General features: G+C 49.5%; 2 protein-coding genes across 5 annotated transcripts in view; one reads left to right on the forward strand and one right to left on the reverse strand.

The window, feature by feature from the left end:
• Positions 1 to 79: 79 nt before the first annotated feature.
• On the forward strand, positions 80 to 2,071 carry UQCR10 (ubiquinol-cytochrome c reductase, complex III subunit X). Its single transcript, XM_022550987.2, has 2 exons — positions 80 to 273; positions 1,806 to 2,071. Exons 1-2 carry the CDS (start codon positions 124 to 126, stop codon positions 1,848 to 1,850), a joined length of 195 nt encoding a protein of 64 aa, XP_022406695.1. The 5' UTR covers positions 80 to 123; the 3' UTR covers positions 1,851 to 2,071.
• A 12,210-nt stretch (positions 2,072 to 14,281) lies between these two features.
• The window catches only part of ASCC2 (activating signal cointegrator 1 complex subunit 2), a 41,578-nt gene continuing 37,963 nt past the window's right edge, over positions 14,282 to 17,896 (reverse strand). For all 4 annotated transcript variants that reach the window (XM_022550727.2, XM_089894666.1, XM_089894665.1 and 1 more), the window contains one exon: positions 14,282 to 17,260. In XM_022550727.2, coding sequence (XP_022406435.1) covers positions 17,089 to 17,260 — 172 coding nt within the window. In that variant the 3' untranslated portion in view covers positions 14,282 to 17,088. The remainder of the gene's footprint in view (positions 17,261 to 17,896) is intronic.

A 17,896-nucleotide genomic window follows, 5' to 3' on the forward strand; every position in this document is an offset into this window, starting at 1 on the left:
AACGACGAGCGCTGAGATCCAGAAGAACTACAAATCCCATAAAGCGTTACAAGTTGAGGACCTTTGGAGAGAAAGCTCGGTCGCGGTGCATGCGCGGTGGTGCTAGTTCGGCAGCGGACAAACATGGCGGGCCCGACGTTGACTGCGAGGTTGTACTCCCTGCTGTTCCGCAGGACCTCCACCTTTGCCCTCACCATAGCCGTGGGCGCCCTGTTCTTCGAGCGCGCCTTCGATCAAGGCGCGGACGCGATCTACGAACACATCAACGAAGGGGTGAGGGCCTAGGCCGATCCTGACCTTGGGCCCCTCTGAGGGGTGACAGTGAGAGTGAGGGTGGGGCGGGATTCAGTCTACCTTTACGAGGAGGGGGGGATCCCTGGGTGTCTTCTGTCTGCAGACTGCCGTCTGTCCGCTCCGCCCGGTGTGAATCCTAAAACGTTAAACGGGGTCAATAGATCCCACTTTGCAGGGGTTTTAAGTATTGCTGTCTTCCGCCCCATACACCCACTTGTCCATTTGCAGAAGCGAAGACTAACCTAGTGAGAGCAAAGGACTTGTTAGGGCTACATCACCAGGGAGTTAGAGGCAAGTCAGGGCTGGACCCGGGACCCCCTATCTCGTCTGAAGGTTTCAAGGGCAGATTTGAGCGGGCGACGGTCGTGAAAAGAACAACTCTTTAGATACCGTGGCTGGCCTTTTCAGATAGCACTTTTCAGTTCCAAAGTCTTTCCATGCTGTCAGCGGTGGTATTAATAATGGTTAAGAGTAGGGTGGGTATGAAATCAGAGAGCCCTGGATGGGAATACTGGGCCTTATCAATTAATAACTGTGACATTAAGGTGGGCGAGTTTCTTAACCTGTCTGAGCTTCACTTTTATCTGTGGAATAGAAATGATAATAATAGTAACTATCTCAGGGAATTATTGTGAGGATTATATGAGATGCAGGCAAGGTGCCACAGTACCTGGTAGGTGGTACTCCCAAAAAATGTCATTCGTTACATTCCTCACGAGAAAGTGGAAGCATAAGATAGAGCATAACAACACTTTTTAGACTCACTGTGTGCCAGGCACTGTGCTGGATGCCTTGCCTGCTTTCTATCGTTAAATTGTGGCTCATACTGGGGAAGGTCTTGGACAAATAAGGCCTGTGCCACCACTCACTCTGTTTTTAACTTGAAGCGGTCTGGCCCTACAGCCCAGGCAGGCTCTGTCCACTGATGTGGCCTGTGCCCAGGTCAACTTTCTGCCCTTATGAAAGTGCTGCTACTGTTCATCTTCAGGCAGTTCCTCTGGCCATTTCCAATGTGTGGGGAAGGCATCTCAGGATGTTGTCATAACCCACCCATCTTTGTTGCTTTTAGGAATGAGAATACAGCTAGTTCCTGACCCAATGATCATAGGTCTGAGGAAATTTTTAAAATGGCTCAATGTGAAGTATTTGGGGATCATGCACTTAGGACCTCTTGAGTAATACGTGGGAGTTGAAGAAATGAGACATTTTCCAGCCTCTGTTCCTTAATAATTGTATGCTCTGGGGGTAGGTCCCTCAGTCTCTCTACCTGTTTCCTGTAAAGTGAGATCATGCCTTCCCACTTACTTCACACCCTGATTGAGAGCATCAGAGCATCCTGTAAATGTTAGGAATGTACATCAAGCCTAGTACTGCTTCCAGTTTGCCCACTGCAAACTGTCAGCGTGTGGTACATGTTTCTCTCAGGTTTGTTTTAGAGACCAGGGCAGTGGGAGGAGTTATAAAATGTGAGAGGCAAAACTAAGTTTGTGGTTCTTGTCTTTAAAATGCAGAAGCTATGGAAACACATCAAGCACAAGTATGAGAACAAGGCGTAGCTCCTTGGAGGCCCCAATCCAGGCCAGAAGGACCAGGTCCACCCACCAGCTGTTTGCCCAGAGTCAGGGCCTCAGCTTGAAGATGAAGCTCATGTCACTCTACACGGGCCACCTTTAGCTGTTGGCATGAGATGACGTCACCTGACAGACTCTTTAACTTCTGCTATGTTTGAAGTATGTTTAGTCAGAGTCATCAACAAATAAATGTAAATTGTCCTTGAGACCTTCTTCTGCATGGGGTGCTCTTTAACTACCTGATCTTCACTTAACAGTTATTTGACACCACTTCAAAGTCCTCTGCGAATATCTGAAGGGCAGATTCCATTATTTTGGGTTTCCCATTAACTTCCAAAGAAGAATTGTAGTTTTCAAACCATGAGCTAGAGTTGGTGATGTTATCTTCAGCTTTGGCTTCTAAACCAATAACTCCATTCTTAAGTCAGGCAGAGGATAGCTAACTGGCTTGGCCCTAGGGAAGCTCTGTGGATCCAGCGGGGGAACAAACCATGGCCTGAAGGTTTAGTCTCCATTCTGCCTTTAACTTGCTGAGTATCTTTGGGTAAGCTGGCGTACCTCTCTGGGCCACCGCTCATCTTCTGATGGCTGTAAGGGACGTTGGAAAACATGCAACATGGCTGGGAGCAGCCATGGAGAGCACTGGGATGTGCTGAACAGGAGAAGAGCAGTTCTGTTTGGTAACTGGCCTGGGAAGATGAGTGACTCACCTGTCTGCCATATTTCACCTGGAGCTTGGCATGATTGGGCCAGAGCTGGATCAACCACCAGCAACTAATGGGGAAGAGTCAGGTCGGGAAACACAGGGGTAGGAGAGAACCTAGGAATTGCCCAGTTTGCCCTACCTGAGGCATATCTTAATGAAGATGAAGTCAGGCCCTCGAGAAATCATGACCTGCCAAAGGTAGTACAGCTCTGGGGGCCAAATCAAGACCTGAACCAAAGTAGAGGTTCATTCTAAGACTGATTCTAAGAATGATTTCAGCATTAATAGAGGAACACTCTGGGGGTTGAAGATTGCCACTTACTTTACACTGTTCCCAACGATTTGAGGGCAATGTGCTGGTGAAAAACAATAAAGCAGGGAGCATTCTCGAAGAGTTATTCTACATTATTCTTGAGCACCTGATGACGAGCTCAGGGCAGCAGAGTTAGAATGAGTTTAGTTGATCACTTGTCTCGGGGCACATTCAGCCCAAGCAGCAAGCGTATTCCTAAGCCATTCTACATTAAAATGCCCTTTACTGGACTTCCCTGGTGGTCCAGTGGTTAAGGCTCTGTGCTCCCACTGCAGGGGTTGCAGGTTCGATCCCTGGTTGGGGAAGATCCTGCGTGCATTGCGGCCCAGCCAAAAAAAAAAAAAAGATGCCCCATTATTTATCATCAGCATTTCTGGGCTGTTGAGGTTGGTTGTGTGTGTATTTCCTTTCAATAAGAGCCAAACATTAAAATAATCCCTGTTTTACTTATTTTAGGGGATTGAATATTTTCCACCCAGAACCTCAGAATGTGACCTTATTTGGAGCTAGGGTCTTTGCAGATGTAATTAGTTTAATTAAGATGAGGTCGTAATAGGTTGGGGTGGGCCCTAAATCCAATGACTGGTGCCCTTTTAAGAAGGCCATGTGAAGACAGCAACAGAGATTGCAGTTGAGCTTTCACAGGCCAAGGAATGCCAGAGATTGCCATCAACCACCAGAAGCAAGAAAAGGGACAAGGAAGGATTCTTCCCTAAAAACCAGAGGGGGAATTCCCTGGCGGTCCAGTGGTTATGACTCCGCGCTTCCACTGCAGGGGGCATGGATTCGATCCCTGGGTGGGGGAACTAAGATCCCGTATGCTGCATGGCGCAGCCAAAAGAAATGATATGGAAAATTGGCACAGATGCACTACCGGAAAGAGTGTGTGAAGTGGTACCATTTCCTGGAGGATATTTTGTACATATGTATTAAGATCCTTAATATACATACCCTTGATCCAATAAATTCCACTTCTAGCAACTTTTCCTTAAAAAAATTTAAAAAATGAAGGTCCACAAGAGATGTTCATCATGTTGTTTATAATGGGCGGGGGTGGGGGGAGGATGAAATATCCAAAATAGGAATTACTATTGAGGTGAAATATGCAGTCATTTAAAACCAAGTTTTAACTGGGAGACAATATCTAACAAACATGGCATATCCAACCTCATTAATATGAAGGAAATATCCAACAAACATGGCATATCCAACCTCACTAATATGAAGCAGTCTTCCAAATCTAAAGACTAAGTAGAAGCTGGGGTGAATGACAGGAATAGGCAATTAAGGAATACAAATGGGGGCTTCCCTGGTGGCGCAGTGGTTGAGAGTCCGCCTGCCGATGCAGGGGAAGCGGGTTCGTGTCCCGGTCTGGGAAGATCCCACATGCTGGGGAGTGGCTGGACCTGTGAGCCGTGGCCGCTGAGGCTGCGCGTCCGGAGCCTGTGCTCTGCAACGGGAGAGGCCACAGCAGTGAGAGGCCCGTGTACCGCAAAAAAATAAATAATAAAGGAATACAAATGGCCACAAACATGAAAAGATGCCCAGTTTCACTAATAAAGAAACAAAATGAAATACCATTTTTTTGTGCATCAGATGAACAAAGATGGAAAAGATTAGCAGCACCAGTATTTTAGTGAAGAAGCAGGCACTGTCCACAGGCATTGGGACAGTGATTTTGGAGGGCACTTTGTCGATATCTATTTTATTTAAATGTTTGTTCCTTTTGACCTTGATCTTCCACATCTAGAAAAATATCTCCAGAATCCCATGTGCACGTGAACCCATACAAAAAGTCACTGGAGCATTGTTTGGAATTAAAAAAGAAGAAAAATGCCTTTCAATAGGGGAGTGGTTAAATACAAGGTAGATTCATACCACAGAAATCTATGCAGACAATAAAAAAGACTGAGGTGACTCAGTGTGTAGTTGAAAAGAAAAAGTGAAAACGAAATCAAGTTGCAAAACGGTATGTTTAGTTGTTTAGTTTGATCTCACTTATGTAGACACACACACATTGATAAGGGTACACACAGAGTACTGCAGGATGTGCACTAGATTTTCCTGGGAAAACACACACCTGAGGGCTAGGATTTCAAACAACCTTCACTTTGTGCAACAGTGATTGACTTTCTTGCAACTAGCAGATGTTGACGTTCTAATAAAAATATTTTATAGCAAAGAAAGCAATTCATTAAAAAATGTTTAAGGCAAATGCTCAGATAAAACAGTCAAAATATAAAGCTGAGTGAAAAAAAGGAGGTCACAAATTCCTATAAAGCATGATACATTTTTAAAAATTATTTTTTATTTTTGGCTGTGTTGGGTCTTCATTGCTGTGCGCGGGCTTTCTCTAGTTGTGGCGAGCGGGGGCTACTCTTTTTTGCAGTGCGCGGACTTCTCATTGTCGTGGCTTCTTTTGTTGCGGAGCACGGGCTCTAGGCGCGCGGGCTTCAGTAGTTGTGGCACGCAGTCTCAGTAGCTGTGGCTTGCAGGCTCCAGAGCGCAGGCTCAGTAGTTGTGGCACATGGGCTTAGTTGCTCTGCAGCATGTGGGATCTTCCCGGACCAGGGCTCGAGCCCATGTCCCCTGCATTGGCAGGCAGATTCTTAACCACTACGCCACCAGGGAAGCCCAAGCATGATACATTTTTTAAGACTCAGCGCTTTCACTGCTGTGGGCCTGGGTTCAATCCCTGGTCGGGAAACTAAGATCCCTCAAGCAGTGAGGTGTGGCCAAAAAAAAAAAAAGGAAATGCTCACACCAAATTGTTCACGGTGGTGAACTGGCTGAACTATTTTCTTTTCCATTGTATTTCCCCATGATTTCTAAGTTTTCTGCATCAAGCATGTACTCTCTTCATAATGTGGGAGTTTAAGTAAAAGGGGGAGAGAGCTTGATCACAGAGAGATGAAAAATGTGAGCCCCATCCCTGGCTCCAGGCCTGGAACCCGGCTGCTGGGTGGCCCAGGGCTCCTCTTCCTGAGGTCCGAGTGGGCACTTGTCCTTGATTGGCACTGCCAAATGGGAGCTGGACCTACCCAGGGCTGGGTGGGTCTGTCCGAAGGTGGGGGAAGTGAGGATTAGCACCCTCCTCAGACTGACACAGAGAAGCTGTTTATTGCTGGAAAAAATTCACCTCTGTCCCAAGCTCAACTGGAGGCATGTTCTGGAGATGAGAGCTGTCTTTACAGTTAGAAAGCCCCAAGGACTCTGCACCTGGTCCCCTTGCACAGGTGTCAGGAAAAGCTAATTGCTTAGGTCCCTCATAAAGCAAGTTCCAGAAGGTCTCTGAAATTGTCTTCAGAAGTTAGCATCTGGTATAGCTCTGAGCAAGTAGGACTGCTCTCTGGGCAAAGAGTTTTGTGCTGATGTCCTATTCCTCTAGCTTCTCTCTTGCATTCAGAAACATCTCTCCAAACTGGTAGAAATCATTCATTCATTCTTTCAACCAATACATCTCTGTTGAGTGCCTATTCTTCCTGGCGCTGTCCTAGACCTTGGGCAAATAGTGGAGAACCAGAAAGACCCCTACCCTCTTGGAGCTTAAGCATTCTAGGAGGTGAGACAGACAGTAAACAAGAAAGTAAATAAGAATTATAGCTCACGTTAAGGGCTATGAAGAAAATAAAACTGGGTAACATATAGGGAGTGACTCAGGTTTGAAGAGCAACATTAAATGGTCAAGGAAGTCTTCTCTATGGAGATGACATTTGAGCTGCGATTTGAATAGAAATCTCAGTCAGGTAAAGACCCAGAGTAAGAGCATTCCTGTAAATGAGAACAGCAAGTGCGAAGGCCCTGAGGTAGATGTGAGTTTGGTTTAGTCACTGTACTGAAGGAAGAGAGGGAATGATAGGGTCAGATGCTGTGTGGTCTTGTAGGCCACACTAAAAGAGTTTGGATTTCATTCTTTTTTGTTTGTTTTTTTGTTTTTTTAATAAATTTATTTATGTGTTTATTTTTGGCTGCGTTGGGTCTTTGTTGGTGCACGCGGGCTTTCTCTAGGTGCGGCAAGCGGGGACTGCTCTTCATTGTGGTGCATGGGCTTCTCATTGCCGTGGCTTCTCTTGTTGTGGAGCACGGGCTCTAGGCATGCGGGCTTCAGTAGTTGTGGCTTGCGGGCTCTAGAGCGCAGGCTCAGTAGTTGTGGAACAGGGGCTTAGTTGCTCCGCGGCATGTGGAATCTTCCCGGACCAGGGCTTGAACCCATGTCCCCTGCATTGGCAGGAGGATTCTTAACCACTGCGCCACCAGGGAAGTCCTGGATTTCATTCTAAGAAGAAAGGGAAGCCCCTGGGGTGGGGGTGGGGTTCTGATTAATGATTTACATTTATCAACCATTTACTATGAGCCAGGCATTGTACTCAGTGCTCAGCAGTTCACATGTCATTTAATTTGAACAATAACAACAATCCAAAAGGTCATATTATTGATATTATTCCTATTGAATAGCTCTAGTGAAGTGTAAAGAGCACTAATTTTAGAATGGACAGTCCTGCGTTAGAATTAAAGCCCCACCGCTCACTAGCTGTGTAAACTCAGCCAAGTTACTTACCCTCTCTGAGTTGGTTTCCTCATCTGTAAAATACTCACCGTGATATTCACAATGACAGCTATGATTCTTATTATTTCTGGAGATGTTGTCATCTTGGAGGGGTGTCAAGGGGAGTAAAGATTACTTACAGTAAATCCTCACCCAGCTGTCTGCTTAATTAATCCAGCTAGGGGCTACCCTGGAAACTTCTGGCACTCCAGGGCAGCCTGCCAAGGCTCAAAACTTTTCAGCTCTGGATGGAGTCCAATTTGTCCTGGCAGCTCAAAGAAAGAAGGAAGGCCCAGCCCTCAGAACATTCTAGGCTAGTCCACAGTAAACACAAGAATGCCACCTATCACAGGCTGGGTTCCCTGGGAAGCAGACTCTGGGCTGGAAGTTAGGGTTCAGGAGGTTTATTAAGGAGTGCCCTTGGGGTTAATATCCTTCAGGTTGACAAAGGAAGGATAGGAAATAGGGCCACCAGAGGGAGAAGCCAGATGTAAATGCTGTCTTAATGCAGGCCTCGGGGCCGTGTATACCTGCATCCACTCCTTGGGGCTCTGCAAGATCCAATTTGCAAAATAAAGATAACTAGACATGCTTTTACCTGTTAAAGGATGCAGACGAGAACTGGAAAAATGTTCACAATGTTTTATTAACTGAAAAAATGGTGAGAACAGCATGTGTCGAATGATCTCATTTTTGTAGAAAACCAATGTTTATATTCCTTTTTCTAAAATAATGCTAGAAGGATGAGAACTAAAATCCTAAAAGCGATTATTTCTGCTGGTTTTTCTTTCTTTGCTTATTTGTGTGACCCACATCAAGCATGTTACTGCTTTTGTAAGAAGGTAGAGGGAGGCCAATGTAAGTTACTAAAAAGAAATAGATTTCATCCTGTAACACAGCCAGCCCTTCCAACAACAAGGAACAAGGACTGTCCTACAGATGAGCTTGAAGTCTTCTGAGGAAGGGACAGAAATCAATGAATTTAAAATGTCTGAGCACGTAGAGAATGGACTTGAGGACATGGGGAGGGGGAAGGGTAAGCTGGGATGAAGTGAGAGAGTAGCATTGACATCTGTACACTACCAAATGTAAAATAGCTAGTGGGAAGCAGCTGTATTGCACAGGGAGGGGAGATCAGCTCCGTGCTTTGTGACCACCTAGAGGGGTGGGATAGGGAGGGTGGGAGGGAGACGCAAGGGTGAGGGGATGTGGGGATATATGTATACATATAGCTGATTCACTTTGTTATACAGCAGAAACTAACACAACATTGTAAAGTGATTATACTCCAATAAAGATGTTAATAAATAAATAAATAAATAAATAAAATGTCTGAGCAATGTGCAAAGTTGGAGGGAATACAAATTCCCCAGGCAAGATGGAGGTAATGGCAGCTTCTTGAGTGTTAGGAAAGGATGGACACTCTGTACCAGGGGCAGGCACTGGCCCACTCGGAAGATCACACACACACACACACACACACACACACACACACACACACACGCAAAGCTGCCTTTTCCAGGCATTCACCCAGGACCAGGCCTGGGCCCCATGCTGTTAACACGCCCTGTATCACTGGATCCTCAATCCGAGGTGGGCACTGCTCTCCACCCCATTTTACAGGTGGAAAATGAGGTTCAGAGAGGTTAAGTGTCTTGCCTAGGGTAACACAGCTAGTGAGAGTGGAGCAGAAGTTGAAAAACAGGGCAGTTGGCTCCAGAGCTCATATCCACCACACCGTATAAAAATCATTTTCCCCTTTTCACTGAGGCCTTGGCCTGATATGCTTGGATTTATGCACAGACTGAAAGCCAAGGGCAGGCTCCAGCCGGCATCAAGGACAAGGCAATGATGGAATGCAGAGAGCATTGGCTGGAAGCTCTTCCATCGACAGTCTGTGAGTACAAGGGTGCTGACTGCCTTCCTGCTGCTCCTGGCTTATCCTGCCTTCAGGACTCCTACATGGAAACTTCCTCAACTGCTCTCTCTGGACCCTTCCTCGCCACTGAACCCTCAGAAGGCTGCCAGGTCAACTCCCCTGCTCAAACGCCTTAATAGCTCCCCACTACCTATAAGATCAAGTTCAAATTCCTCAGCCTGACATTTAAGATCCAGGCTACCTCAAACCTCACTTAATACACCTTCCAAATAGGGCCCTTTGCTGTCTCATCTTGTGCTTAAACATGGATTATGGGGATTCCCTGGCGGTCTAGTCCTAACCAGGACTTTGCACTTTCACTGCCAAGGGCGCGGGTTCAATCCCTGGTCAGGGAACCAAGATCCCGTGAGCTGCGCGGTATGACCACCACCACCACCAACAAAAACACATGGATTATGGAAGCAGAACATGCCCGAGTTTGAACTCCAGCTCTGCGCCTCTACATCCAGGAGACTTTGCTTCTCCTCTGTGAGCCTCAGTTTCCTCATGTGGAAAATGGGATAACGATAATGAGACCTCACAGTGCTCGGGAAGACATGTGAGATAAGGCTTGTGCTGTGCTTAGCACAGGCCTGTCAGGGGTCGTTTTGATACACTGCTTCAGCGAGCAAGTTAACGGTGGGGGGGTGAGGGGGAGCGGGGGTGGTGGTGGTGGTGATGCTCCCTGCACAGTCTCTAGGGACCAGCGCCTAATTAGCATATTCAGTCCACAAAATGATGGCTGAGAGCTTTGGGGCTGACTGTACAGCTGAATCATCCAAGTGACCCCTCCCTGACACCACCGTTGTCCCAGCTGCTTTAAAACCACGTTCCCTTTCCATCCCTCTGAGGATGGATCACTTTCTTGTGTTCCCCTCTGTGTCCCTTGACAATCTTGTTTTCGGTGTCTCTAGCACTGTTGTAAACCCAGCAGCCTCGTGTCTTCCTCAGGCAGACCTTATCTCTTCCCCACACCTTTCACTGTGTAACAGAGTCCTCTGCTTCCGGCCATCTTCCTTCCTTCCTGATGTCGAAGCAGACTTCTGTCTCCCTCCTGTATAGGCTTCCAACAGAGAAGCCACTTCCTGCCCTGGGGCTGAAATTCCACGAGATGCCTTGTCTCCTTGGTTCACTAAGCTTTCCTTATGAAACCCCTCCTTCAAACTGCGCCGTCCAATGATTATCCTTTCCTTCCACTGGCAGACGGGAGACTGTGGCAGAGTAGGGATTTGGAAAATAGGTCCTGTCTGGGTTTCTACTCTCCTCTCCTTTCCCCTGCCCCTCTGTCAATGGAATGACTCTATTAGAGGGGTTGTATCGTCAGAAGTATGGTATTTAGAACGAAGGAGGTGATAGGTCCTCTTTTTCATGCTAAGCCAACCGCATGTAGAGTATTGTGGCTTCCGGTTCAAGTGCCAAGCTATGGAGAGGTAGGAAAACCAAGAGGCTGAAAATAGGGACTTTGGAGGCTGGCAAACCTGGGTTTGAATCCTGACTTAGCCACTATCAAGCGACTAACCCGCTAAATGGGTCTCATAATCACACCTATCACTGGCTTCGTTTCAAGGATTCAGTGAGGTCGTTTACAGTCCCCTGGACACCTCCTCTGGGCTCCCAGGGCACCCAGCATACACTTACCAGGCTGACTTGTACCTGTCCTCTTCTCTCTCTGGCTCCTGTGTGTCTAGGTCATCCTGAGCCCAGAGGCCTCTGGGAAGACTGCCCTGGAGGAGTCAGGGCAGCTGTGCTTAGGGGTTGAGACGTGGGGTGCCCAGAAAGCTGGCTGGAGGCACCCGCCACCCCTCATCTGGGTCCCTGTGAGCAGGGCCCTGCGAGTTCACTGGCCACCTCACAGCAGGCCACGACTGTACACGCCTTATCCCAGCCATCCTGCCAGCATCTCCAATTTATAGACAAGACAACTGTGGCTCGGAGAGGTGAGGCCACCTTGCTCAGAGTCACACAGACTGACAGTGGCTGAGGCCAGCTGGCTTCTGACCCCAGAGCCTGGCCCCTGCTCTGAATGGCAAAAGCGAAATAGGCTACTGGCCATTCAGAAGCCCCAGATCCCCAAGAAAAAGTTCTGGCCTGGCCATTGCATGTTACTCTGAGTTAACGACTCTCATGGAGGAACCAATGCCTTTTTGTGCGGACCCCTCCTGAGCGGGGGAGTCTGGTTTTCGAGGTGTAACAAGCCACGTGCATCCCCTTTAGCAGGTCACCAAGCTGGTCCTCACCTGTTGCTCCTCTCCTGTGACAGAGGCTGACTGGACCTGGGGGTGGGGCTCTGCCCATCGTCATGTGGACCTGGTGAGCCTGTCACAGGAAGAGACGGCAGCCTCACCTGCCACTAATCAAACTCCCATCCAAAGGGGTCTCAGCTCGACTGCTCCCGAGGCTCCCTAGAGGCAGGGAACAGCCTGTGGGGAAGGCTGTTTCATGAAAGAACTTGCCCACGGAGGTAAAAGCCATCCCCGATTCTGTCCTCCTGGTGGGAGCTGTCAGCAAAAATACAGATAGAGGCAGCTCTAAAACTGTTCATGGCCCTGGGACCCCAGAATCCCACGTTTAGAAATGTGCCTCCCCTGGAAATAACAGGTGATTTGTGCAAAGAGGTTTGCGGCAAGGTGATTAAAAGAGAGCAGAGTAATGCAGGGCTGGACAAATGCAGAGTGGAGAGGGCTGCCCACCAGTTTTCTTCTTTCCCGACTGAACAAGTTCACTGCTGTCAGAGTGTCCCCCAGTTGTGACCTCATCTGACCCTCACAGTTACTGGTCCCCACGAGGCAAGGGGGCTTAGAGAATGATCATCCCTGTTTCGCACAAGAAGAAATCAAGGCCCAGAAAGTCCGAGTGACTGACATAAGGTCACACAGCTTATTGAAGTCTAGAACCTGGGCCCCAGCCTCCTGACCCTCCATCCAGTGCTTTTTTTCACCACCCCTGGCCACCTTTATGAGCAAATTAAAAATAAAAAGGATGGACACGTGAGGCCTGGGAACGTGCATGTGAAAGAATGCTAAGTAGATCAGACCATGAGATGGGAGACAGGGTGGGTGCCTGCGTGTAATCTCTGTAAATAAAATTCCTAAGTGTACAGGAATGATTGGTGCTCATCCTGCTGGAGGCTCTTTTTCTGCCAGGATCTTCTATGAAAACCACTTTAAGGAGGAGAAAACCATAATTACCCCCTTGGGATGGCAGAGCACTTAAGGGACATGTCAGATTGCTGAGGGTGGGCTCACGCAGCCAGACAGAGCATATTCAATGTCATAATTTCATACGTGGAGAACTAGAATTAAGGACCCGTTGTTTTTGTAATTCAGACCAAAGCAAGTGAAGCTCCACACCACCTCCAGGGCTGGGAGAGACCCCCAGGAGCCCAGTGAATTCTTAAGCAGGGCAAACTTCCCCATCCCCCGGGGAGGAGGTGGAATCCAAAATCCCAGGGCCTGAGATAGGGGCAGGTTAGGGGTTTTAAATAGGTTGAAGAACCCTGGACTAAATGCCCTTTAAGGCTCTCCAGTTCTGCCAGTCTGTGTAAAATTCTCTTGGTGATTATCGATTGTTGGAAGAGTATTTCTAGTATGATGTGCAGTTGGAATTTAATGCTCATTTTACAATCCCTCCACCCCTCATCACACACACACAGGACTGGAGATGGTAACCTTTAGACTGAATCTTCCATCTCGGTTCAGCCTGCAGAATTGCAATAGCTTCTGACTGAGGTCAAGGCCCCTCCCTGCTGCCCCAGCACGGAGATCTAGGTAAGAGCTGATGCCAGGCTGCCCCTTGCTCTACTGGGCTGATCTGAGAGCTCCACGCTCCACCCTTCCCCTCCCTGGGGACTAGCGTCCCCAAGGTGGGTCCCCTAGGCACCTCCCCAGTTCCTTCTGAAGATCCCATAAACATGCTCTGGATGCCAACACTCCCTCCTCACCTCTGAGCCCCCTCTTCCTTCTCTTTGATGCCAAGTTCCTCCTTAGGTGGGCCCACTCTCCTGCCTCCTCTTCCTCATTTCCCATTCTTCCCACTGGCTATCTCCCCACGACTTCCTGGCAAAGCTGTGCAGTGAGCCCCATTCTTAGCCTGCTTGACCTCTAAACTGTAGCCTAACACTGCATTCCCTCTCCTCTGCACCCCCCTTCCACATTCACCCTGGATCTCTTGACTTTCCCACCTCCTGGCCCCCTCCCAGGTCTCAGTGCTCCCCAGCCTCTGCTAGCCCCATCTTAGCCTCCAGCCTTAGAGAGACTGGACACAAAAATGAAGAATCATTCAGTGGGCTTAATGGCAGACTGGACACACAGAGGAAAGGATACATGAATTTGGAAATAGAAAGTTTAAAAATGGAACTCAGAGCATCTGAGATCTGGGGGACAATATCAAACAGTCCAACATACATGTAATCAGAGTCCCATCAGCTTGGTCTGCTGAAATGGCATTTCCCATCCTCTTGTTCTGCAGCTACTACTTGTATTTTTCTTTCTTTGTAAGAACAGGATGTGGGGGCTTCCCTGGTGGCGCAGTGGTTGAGAGTCCGCCTGCTGATGCAGGGAACACGGGTTCGTGCCCCGGTCCAGGAAGATCCCACATGCCGCGGAGCGGCTAGGCCCGTGAGCCATGGCCGCTGAGCCTGCGCGTCCGGAGCCTGTGCTCCACAACGGGAGAGGCCACAACAGTGAGAGGCCCGCGTACCGCAAAAAAAAAAAAAAAAAAGGATGCGGGTGTGGGGGAAATGAATGGTAGGTGGCTTGGGGTTCAGAGTCGGCTTTAGGAGACAATCCTGAGACCAAATCCTCCCTCAGTCACTTGCTAAATGTGTGACCTTGGACAGGCCACCTACCCTCTCTGTACCTCGGGTCTTCTCATCTGTACCTGTGTGAGGATTAAACAAGATAATGCAAGGAATGAGTCAGGCAGAAACTCTGGCCACAGTTAAGTGCTTTTTATTCTAATTACAAATAATTGTGGTCCCACCACCATTGTCGTCCATGCTCTTATCATCATTTTCAGTTACACACAATCCCTTCCAGACTTGGAAAAATGCAAAAAAAATTTTTTCTAACATTTTCACAATCATGGTGCATTACCATGGATTCTGCTTTCACATTTATTCTTAAATTAAAAAAAAATTCTTGAATATTTAGTTTTTCATGTTGCTACCAAGTATTCATTGACATCATGTTAAAGGGCTATATAACACCCCCCTGCATTTTTGGTGGGTTTAACTTTTATTTTTGTTTGTTTGTTTCTCTCCCTGTATTATTTAACCCAAGCTTCTGGTGTGGCTGGGACAGGCAGTTTCTTGCCAAGTATTTACTCTTCCAAACTGCACCTAGCCATCTCAGAGGGCCACTCAGAAAGGATCTGTATCCATGGGCTCCGGGCATGTTACTTGCCCTCCCTGGGCTGCCGGGGCCCCTTTGAATGGCTCTGCCCACCCACCTCACAGAGGCACACGTGCACTGTTCAAACTGACACGTCCACCGTCATTGCCAATCATGGACTGGAGACAAAGACACTCAAATCTTAAGTCCTCTTGGAGGCACAAGGTCTTAAAAGCTTCCTGGGAAATGCCTGTGATAGTCATGTTCTCTGCCAGGGTACAGAGAAGGCACTTAGAAAATTCCTGCATAGGAGCAGTCATGGGGGTGGTAGGGCCCAGTGAGTGAGTGGGCAGGGTTCAGAGCCTCCACCCCACTTCACTTACAGTGCTGCCCATCTTAAACCCTGGGGCCTCCTCGGTGGATCTAATTGGCACCAAATGGAAACCATTCATCTGGTCCAATGTACCCACTTTATATGTAGGAAAACCAAGGCCCCAAGAGGTGAAGGGGTACGTCTGCCAGCACTATTCTGGATGACCCCTGAGCTGTTTCCAAAGCAAGCCCGAAAGGATGCCCTCATGATCTGAAATGGAAAATCACCTTGAGGTGATTCTTCAAGGGAGATTAAGTTGGACCTGGCACTACATTCCGGAAATTTTCAAAAATCCCCCGTCTTCTTAAATCGTTTAAACCAGGACGCTAACGTGAAGCCTGAACTCCAGGTGGTCAGGAAGTACAGATGACAAGTGAAGGTGTGAGGGGCTGTATAAACAGTAACAGGTAAGGCAGGTAAAGCCAAGGAGCCCCCCGCAACCCACCTTACTTCGCTCCAGGGCCAAGGGCTGGGCTTGAGCAGCTCAGAGAGAGAAAAAAGATGGGCCTGCCACTGAGCTGGGTCCCTGGCAAATGCCTCCAGGAGGAAACAGAGTCTTCCTGCTGCCTGTCAAGACGGCTGTCCCTGGGCCTGATCTCAGCTAATTTGACAGCGCGAGGGGAGGACACCACCCCCATATCTACTCTGCATCTCAAACACACCGAGAGAACTGGCGCGACAGAGGAATTGCTTTTGATTTCCACTTGTGCAGGCTGACCTAACAAAACCAATTCATCAAGTGCCTGTCTGCCTCGCTGCTTCAGACGCTCATCCTAACCACGTGCAAATAAATTGCACTAGCATCTAGGGTGATTTGTCAAGGTCCAGCTGGGCAGGGGCCCTGGCTTCCACTGATGGACTCCGGGCCAGGCTGGCAGGGGGTCAGCCCAGCAAATGCCCTGCTGCTGATCTGCCACCGATCAGCCACATTCTGGGTGGCCCAAGAATCGGGACGTCTGGCAGCTGCGGCCATGCTAGGAGCTGGTTGGCCATGCCTGGGAGGGGGCTTTGAGGAACAAGGCCCAAGTCCCACTCACTTCAACAGGACTCGGTAGTGACATCATCACTTGTTTCTTCCTGTCTCCGACCCCTTGATTTTGGAGGATTTAATGGAACGTCTGTGCAACCAGGAGGCACTGAGTTCTGGTTTTGGCTCGGCCACTGGCCGACCATCCTTGGGCAGCTATGAGATGGAGATGACACCACCCGTGGGGGCCCAGGACCCTGAAAAGGCCAGGGGTCAGACTGGGTGTCCAATCCCTGTTCTCCCACCTCCTGGCTGTGGGCGGACAGCCACCTGCTGTTCTCAGTGCCTGGCCTCCTTCATCTGTACTATGGGGCTGGAAATCGTACCTACCTACCTCCTAGGGTGGCAGTCATGGGGACTGAACGAGCTCACAGAAAGGACTGCAGGGCCTCACACACTCAGCCCCTGCTTCTGCAGGCAGGGACCGGAGGCTCAGAGAAGGGAGTGATGTTCTCTGGGCCACACACTGATGCAGAGCAAGATCAGGAGGGGTGAAAATAAGAGGCAAGCATGAAAGGCTGATGAAAAGAGCACCGCCCTGCCGCTTTCCTCTCCTGACGGTGGCTGTCATCGAAGCAGTGGGACACAGGGGGAGTGGGTCACAGGCCCGGCACGGATCATTTCTTGAAAGGGTCAAAACTTTATTCGCAGGGCTTTTTTTGTGTTTTTTTTTTGTTTTTCAATACACAGGTTTCCTGCCGTCCAGGGAGAAAGGGATGTGGTATCCGGCTGCACGAGGTTTGGGGGCTGGCCTTGGGGCTCCAACCCTGTCCCTTGCACCTGCGCGCTGGCCGCTCAGTTCATCTGCTGTGGATAAGGCACTGTGTGTTCTGCAGGATGGCGCTCACAGCTGGCTGGCAGACAACGAGGCAGCCTTCTCAGGGGCTGCGAAGCTGAGGCTGTCTAGGGGTGGACTTGAACTTGGGGCCTGGCAGGGGGCCAACTGGCGAGGAGGACCCAGGCTATGGTACCTCAGCCTGGCAGGTCCGGCTGGCCCTGGTGCAGCGGCCTCAGGATGGAATCATGCCTTTGCTTCTTTTGCGGTCAGTCATGGTTCTCCGGTTGTGGTTGGCTCGTGTGGCCTTGCTGGATTCCTTCTTCCTGCGTTCCTGTGTTGTCTCTCGGCTCTGCCCGTGGCCCCGGGGGCTGCCAGCCACTGCCATCGAGCTGTCATGCCGGTACCTGAGGGAGGAACAACCCGCCCCCACAAGAACCCATCAGCCGAAGGAGGAGGCCCTGATGGGAAGAGCCCTTTGCCTTCCTCGGAGGTCCCTGGGAGAGGACCCAAAGCTTGGGCCAGGATACCCCCATCCCAGCTTCCAGGGGCAGGAGAAATGGAGCCCGGCAGGGGCAGGGCTGTGGGGGCTCCAGCCAGCGCCGTGCCCTCTGTTTACTCTCCTCTGAGCCCTGCCTCCCGATGGGCCTCTGGCTAAGATCTGAGGGTGGACCAGCTAGTGGGCTGAACGCAGCCTACAGTGCAGAGAGGACGAGGGCCTGGGGATGGGCCCCTCTCTTCTCCACCCAGGGCCACGTGATACAGATGAGGTAGGACTCCAGTTCTACACCCCAGGGCCTTGCTTGGTGGCCTCCCAAGACCAAGTGCACTCAGATATGACCTTGGGCCTCTTCAGACCACATCAGCTGCTGGGTTTACCCAGAGCTCTGTGCTCAGGGGGCTGTGATGGACCAGAGGTCAGAGTCACTCTGCGCTCTGCTCAACGACCTCCTGTGGCTCCCGGCTGCCTTCAGAATGAGATCCAATGCCTTCCCCACTTGGTTAGGCCCCCTGCACCCAGTGCGCAGGGCTGTGGGAGTCCC

This window comes from Delphinapterus leucas, chromosome 14, assembly GCF_059928025.1.
Source record: "Delphinapterus leucas isolate spDelLeu-1000000601 "Yukka" chromosome 14, BTC_Dleu_Yukka2, whole genome shotgun sequence".
Taxonomy (NCBI): Eukaryota; Metazoa; Chordata; class Mammalia; order Artiodactyla; family Monodontidae; genus Delphinapterus; species Delphinapterus leucas.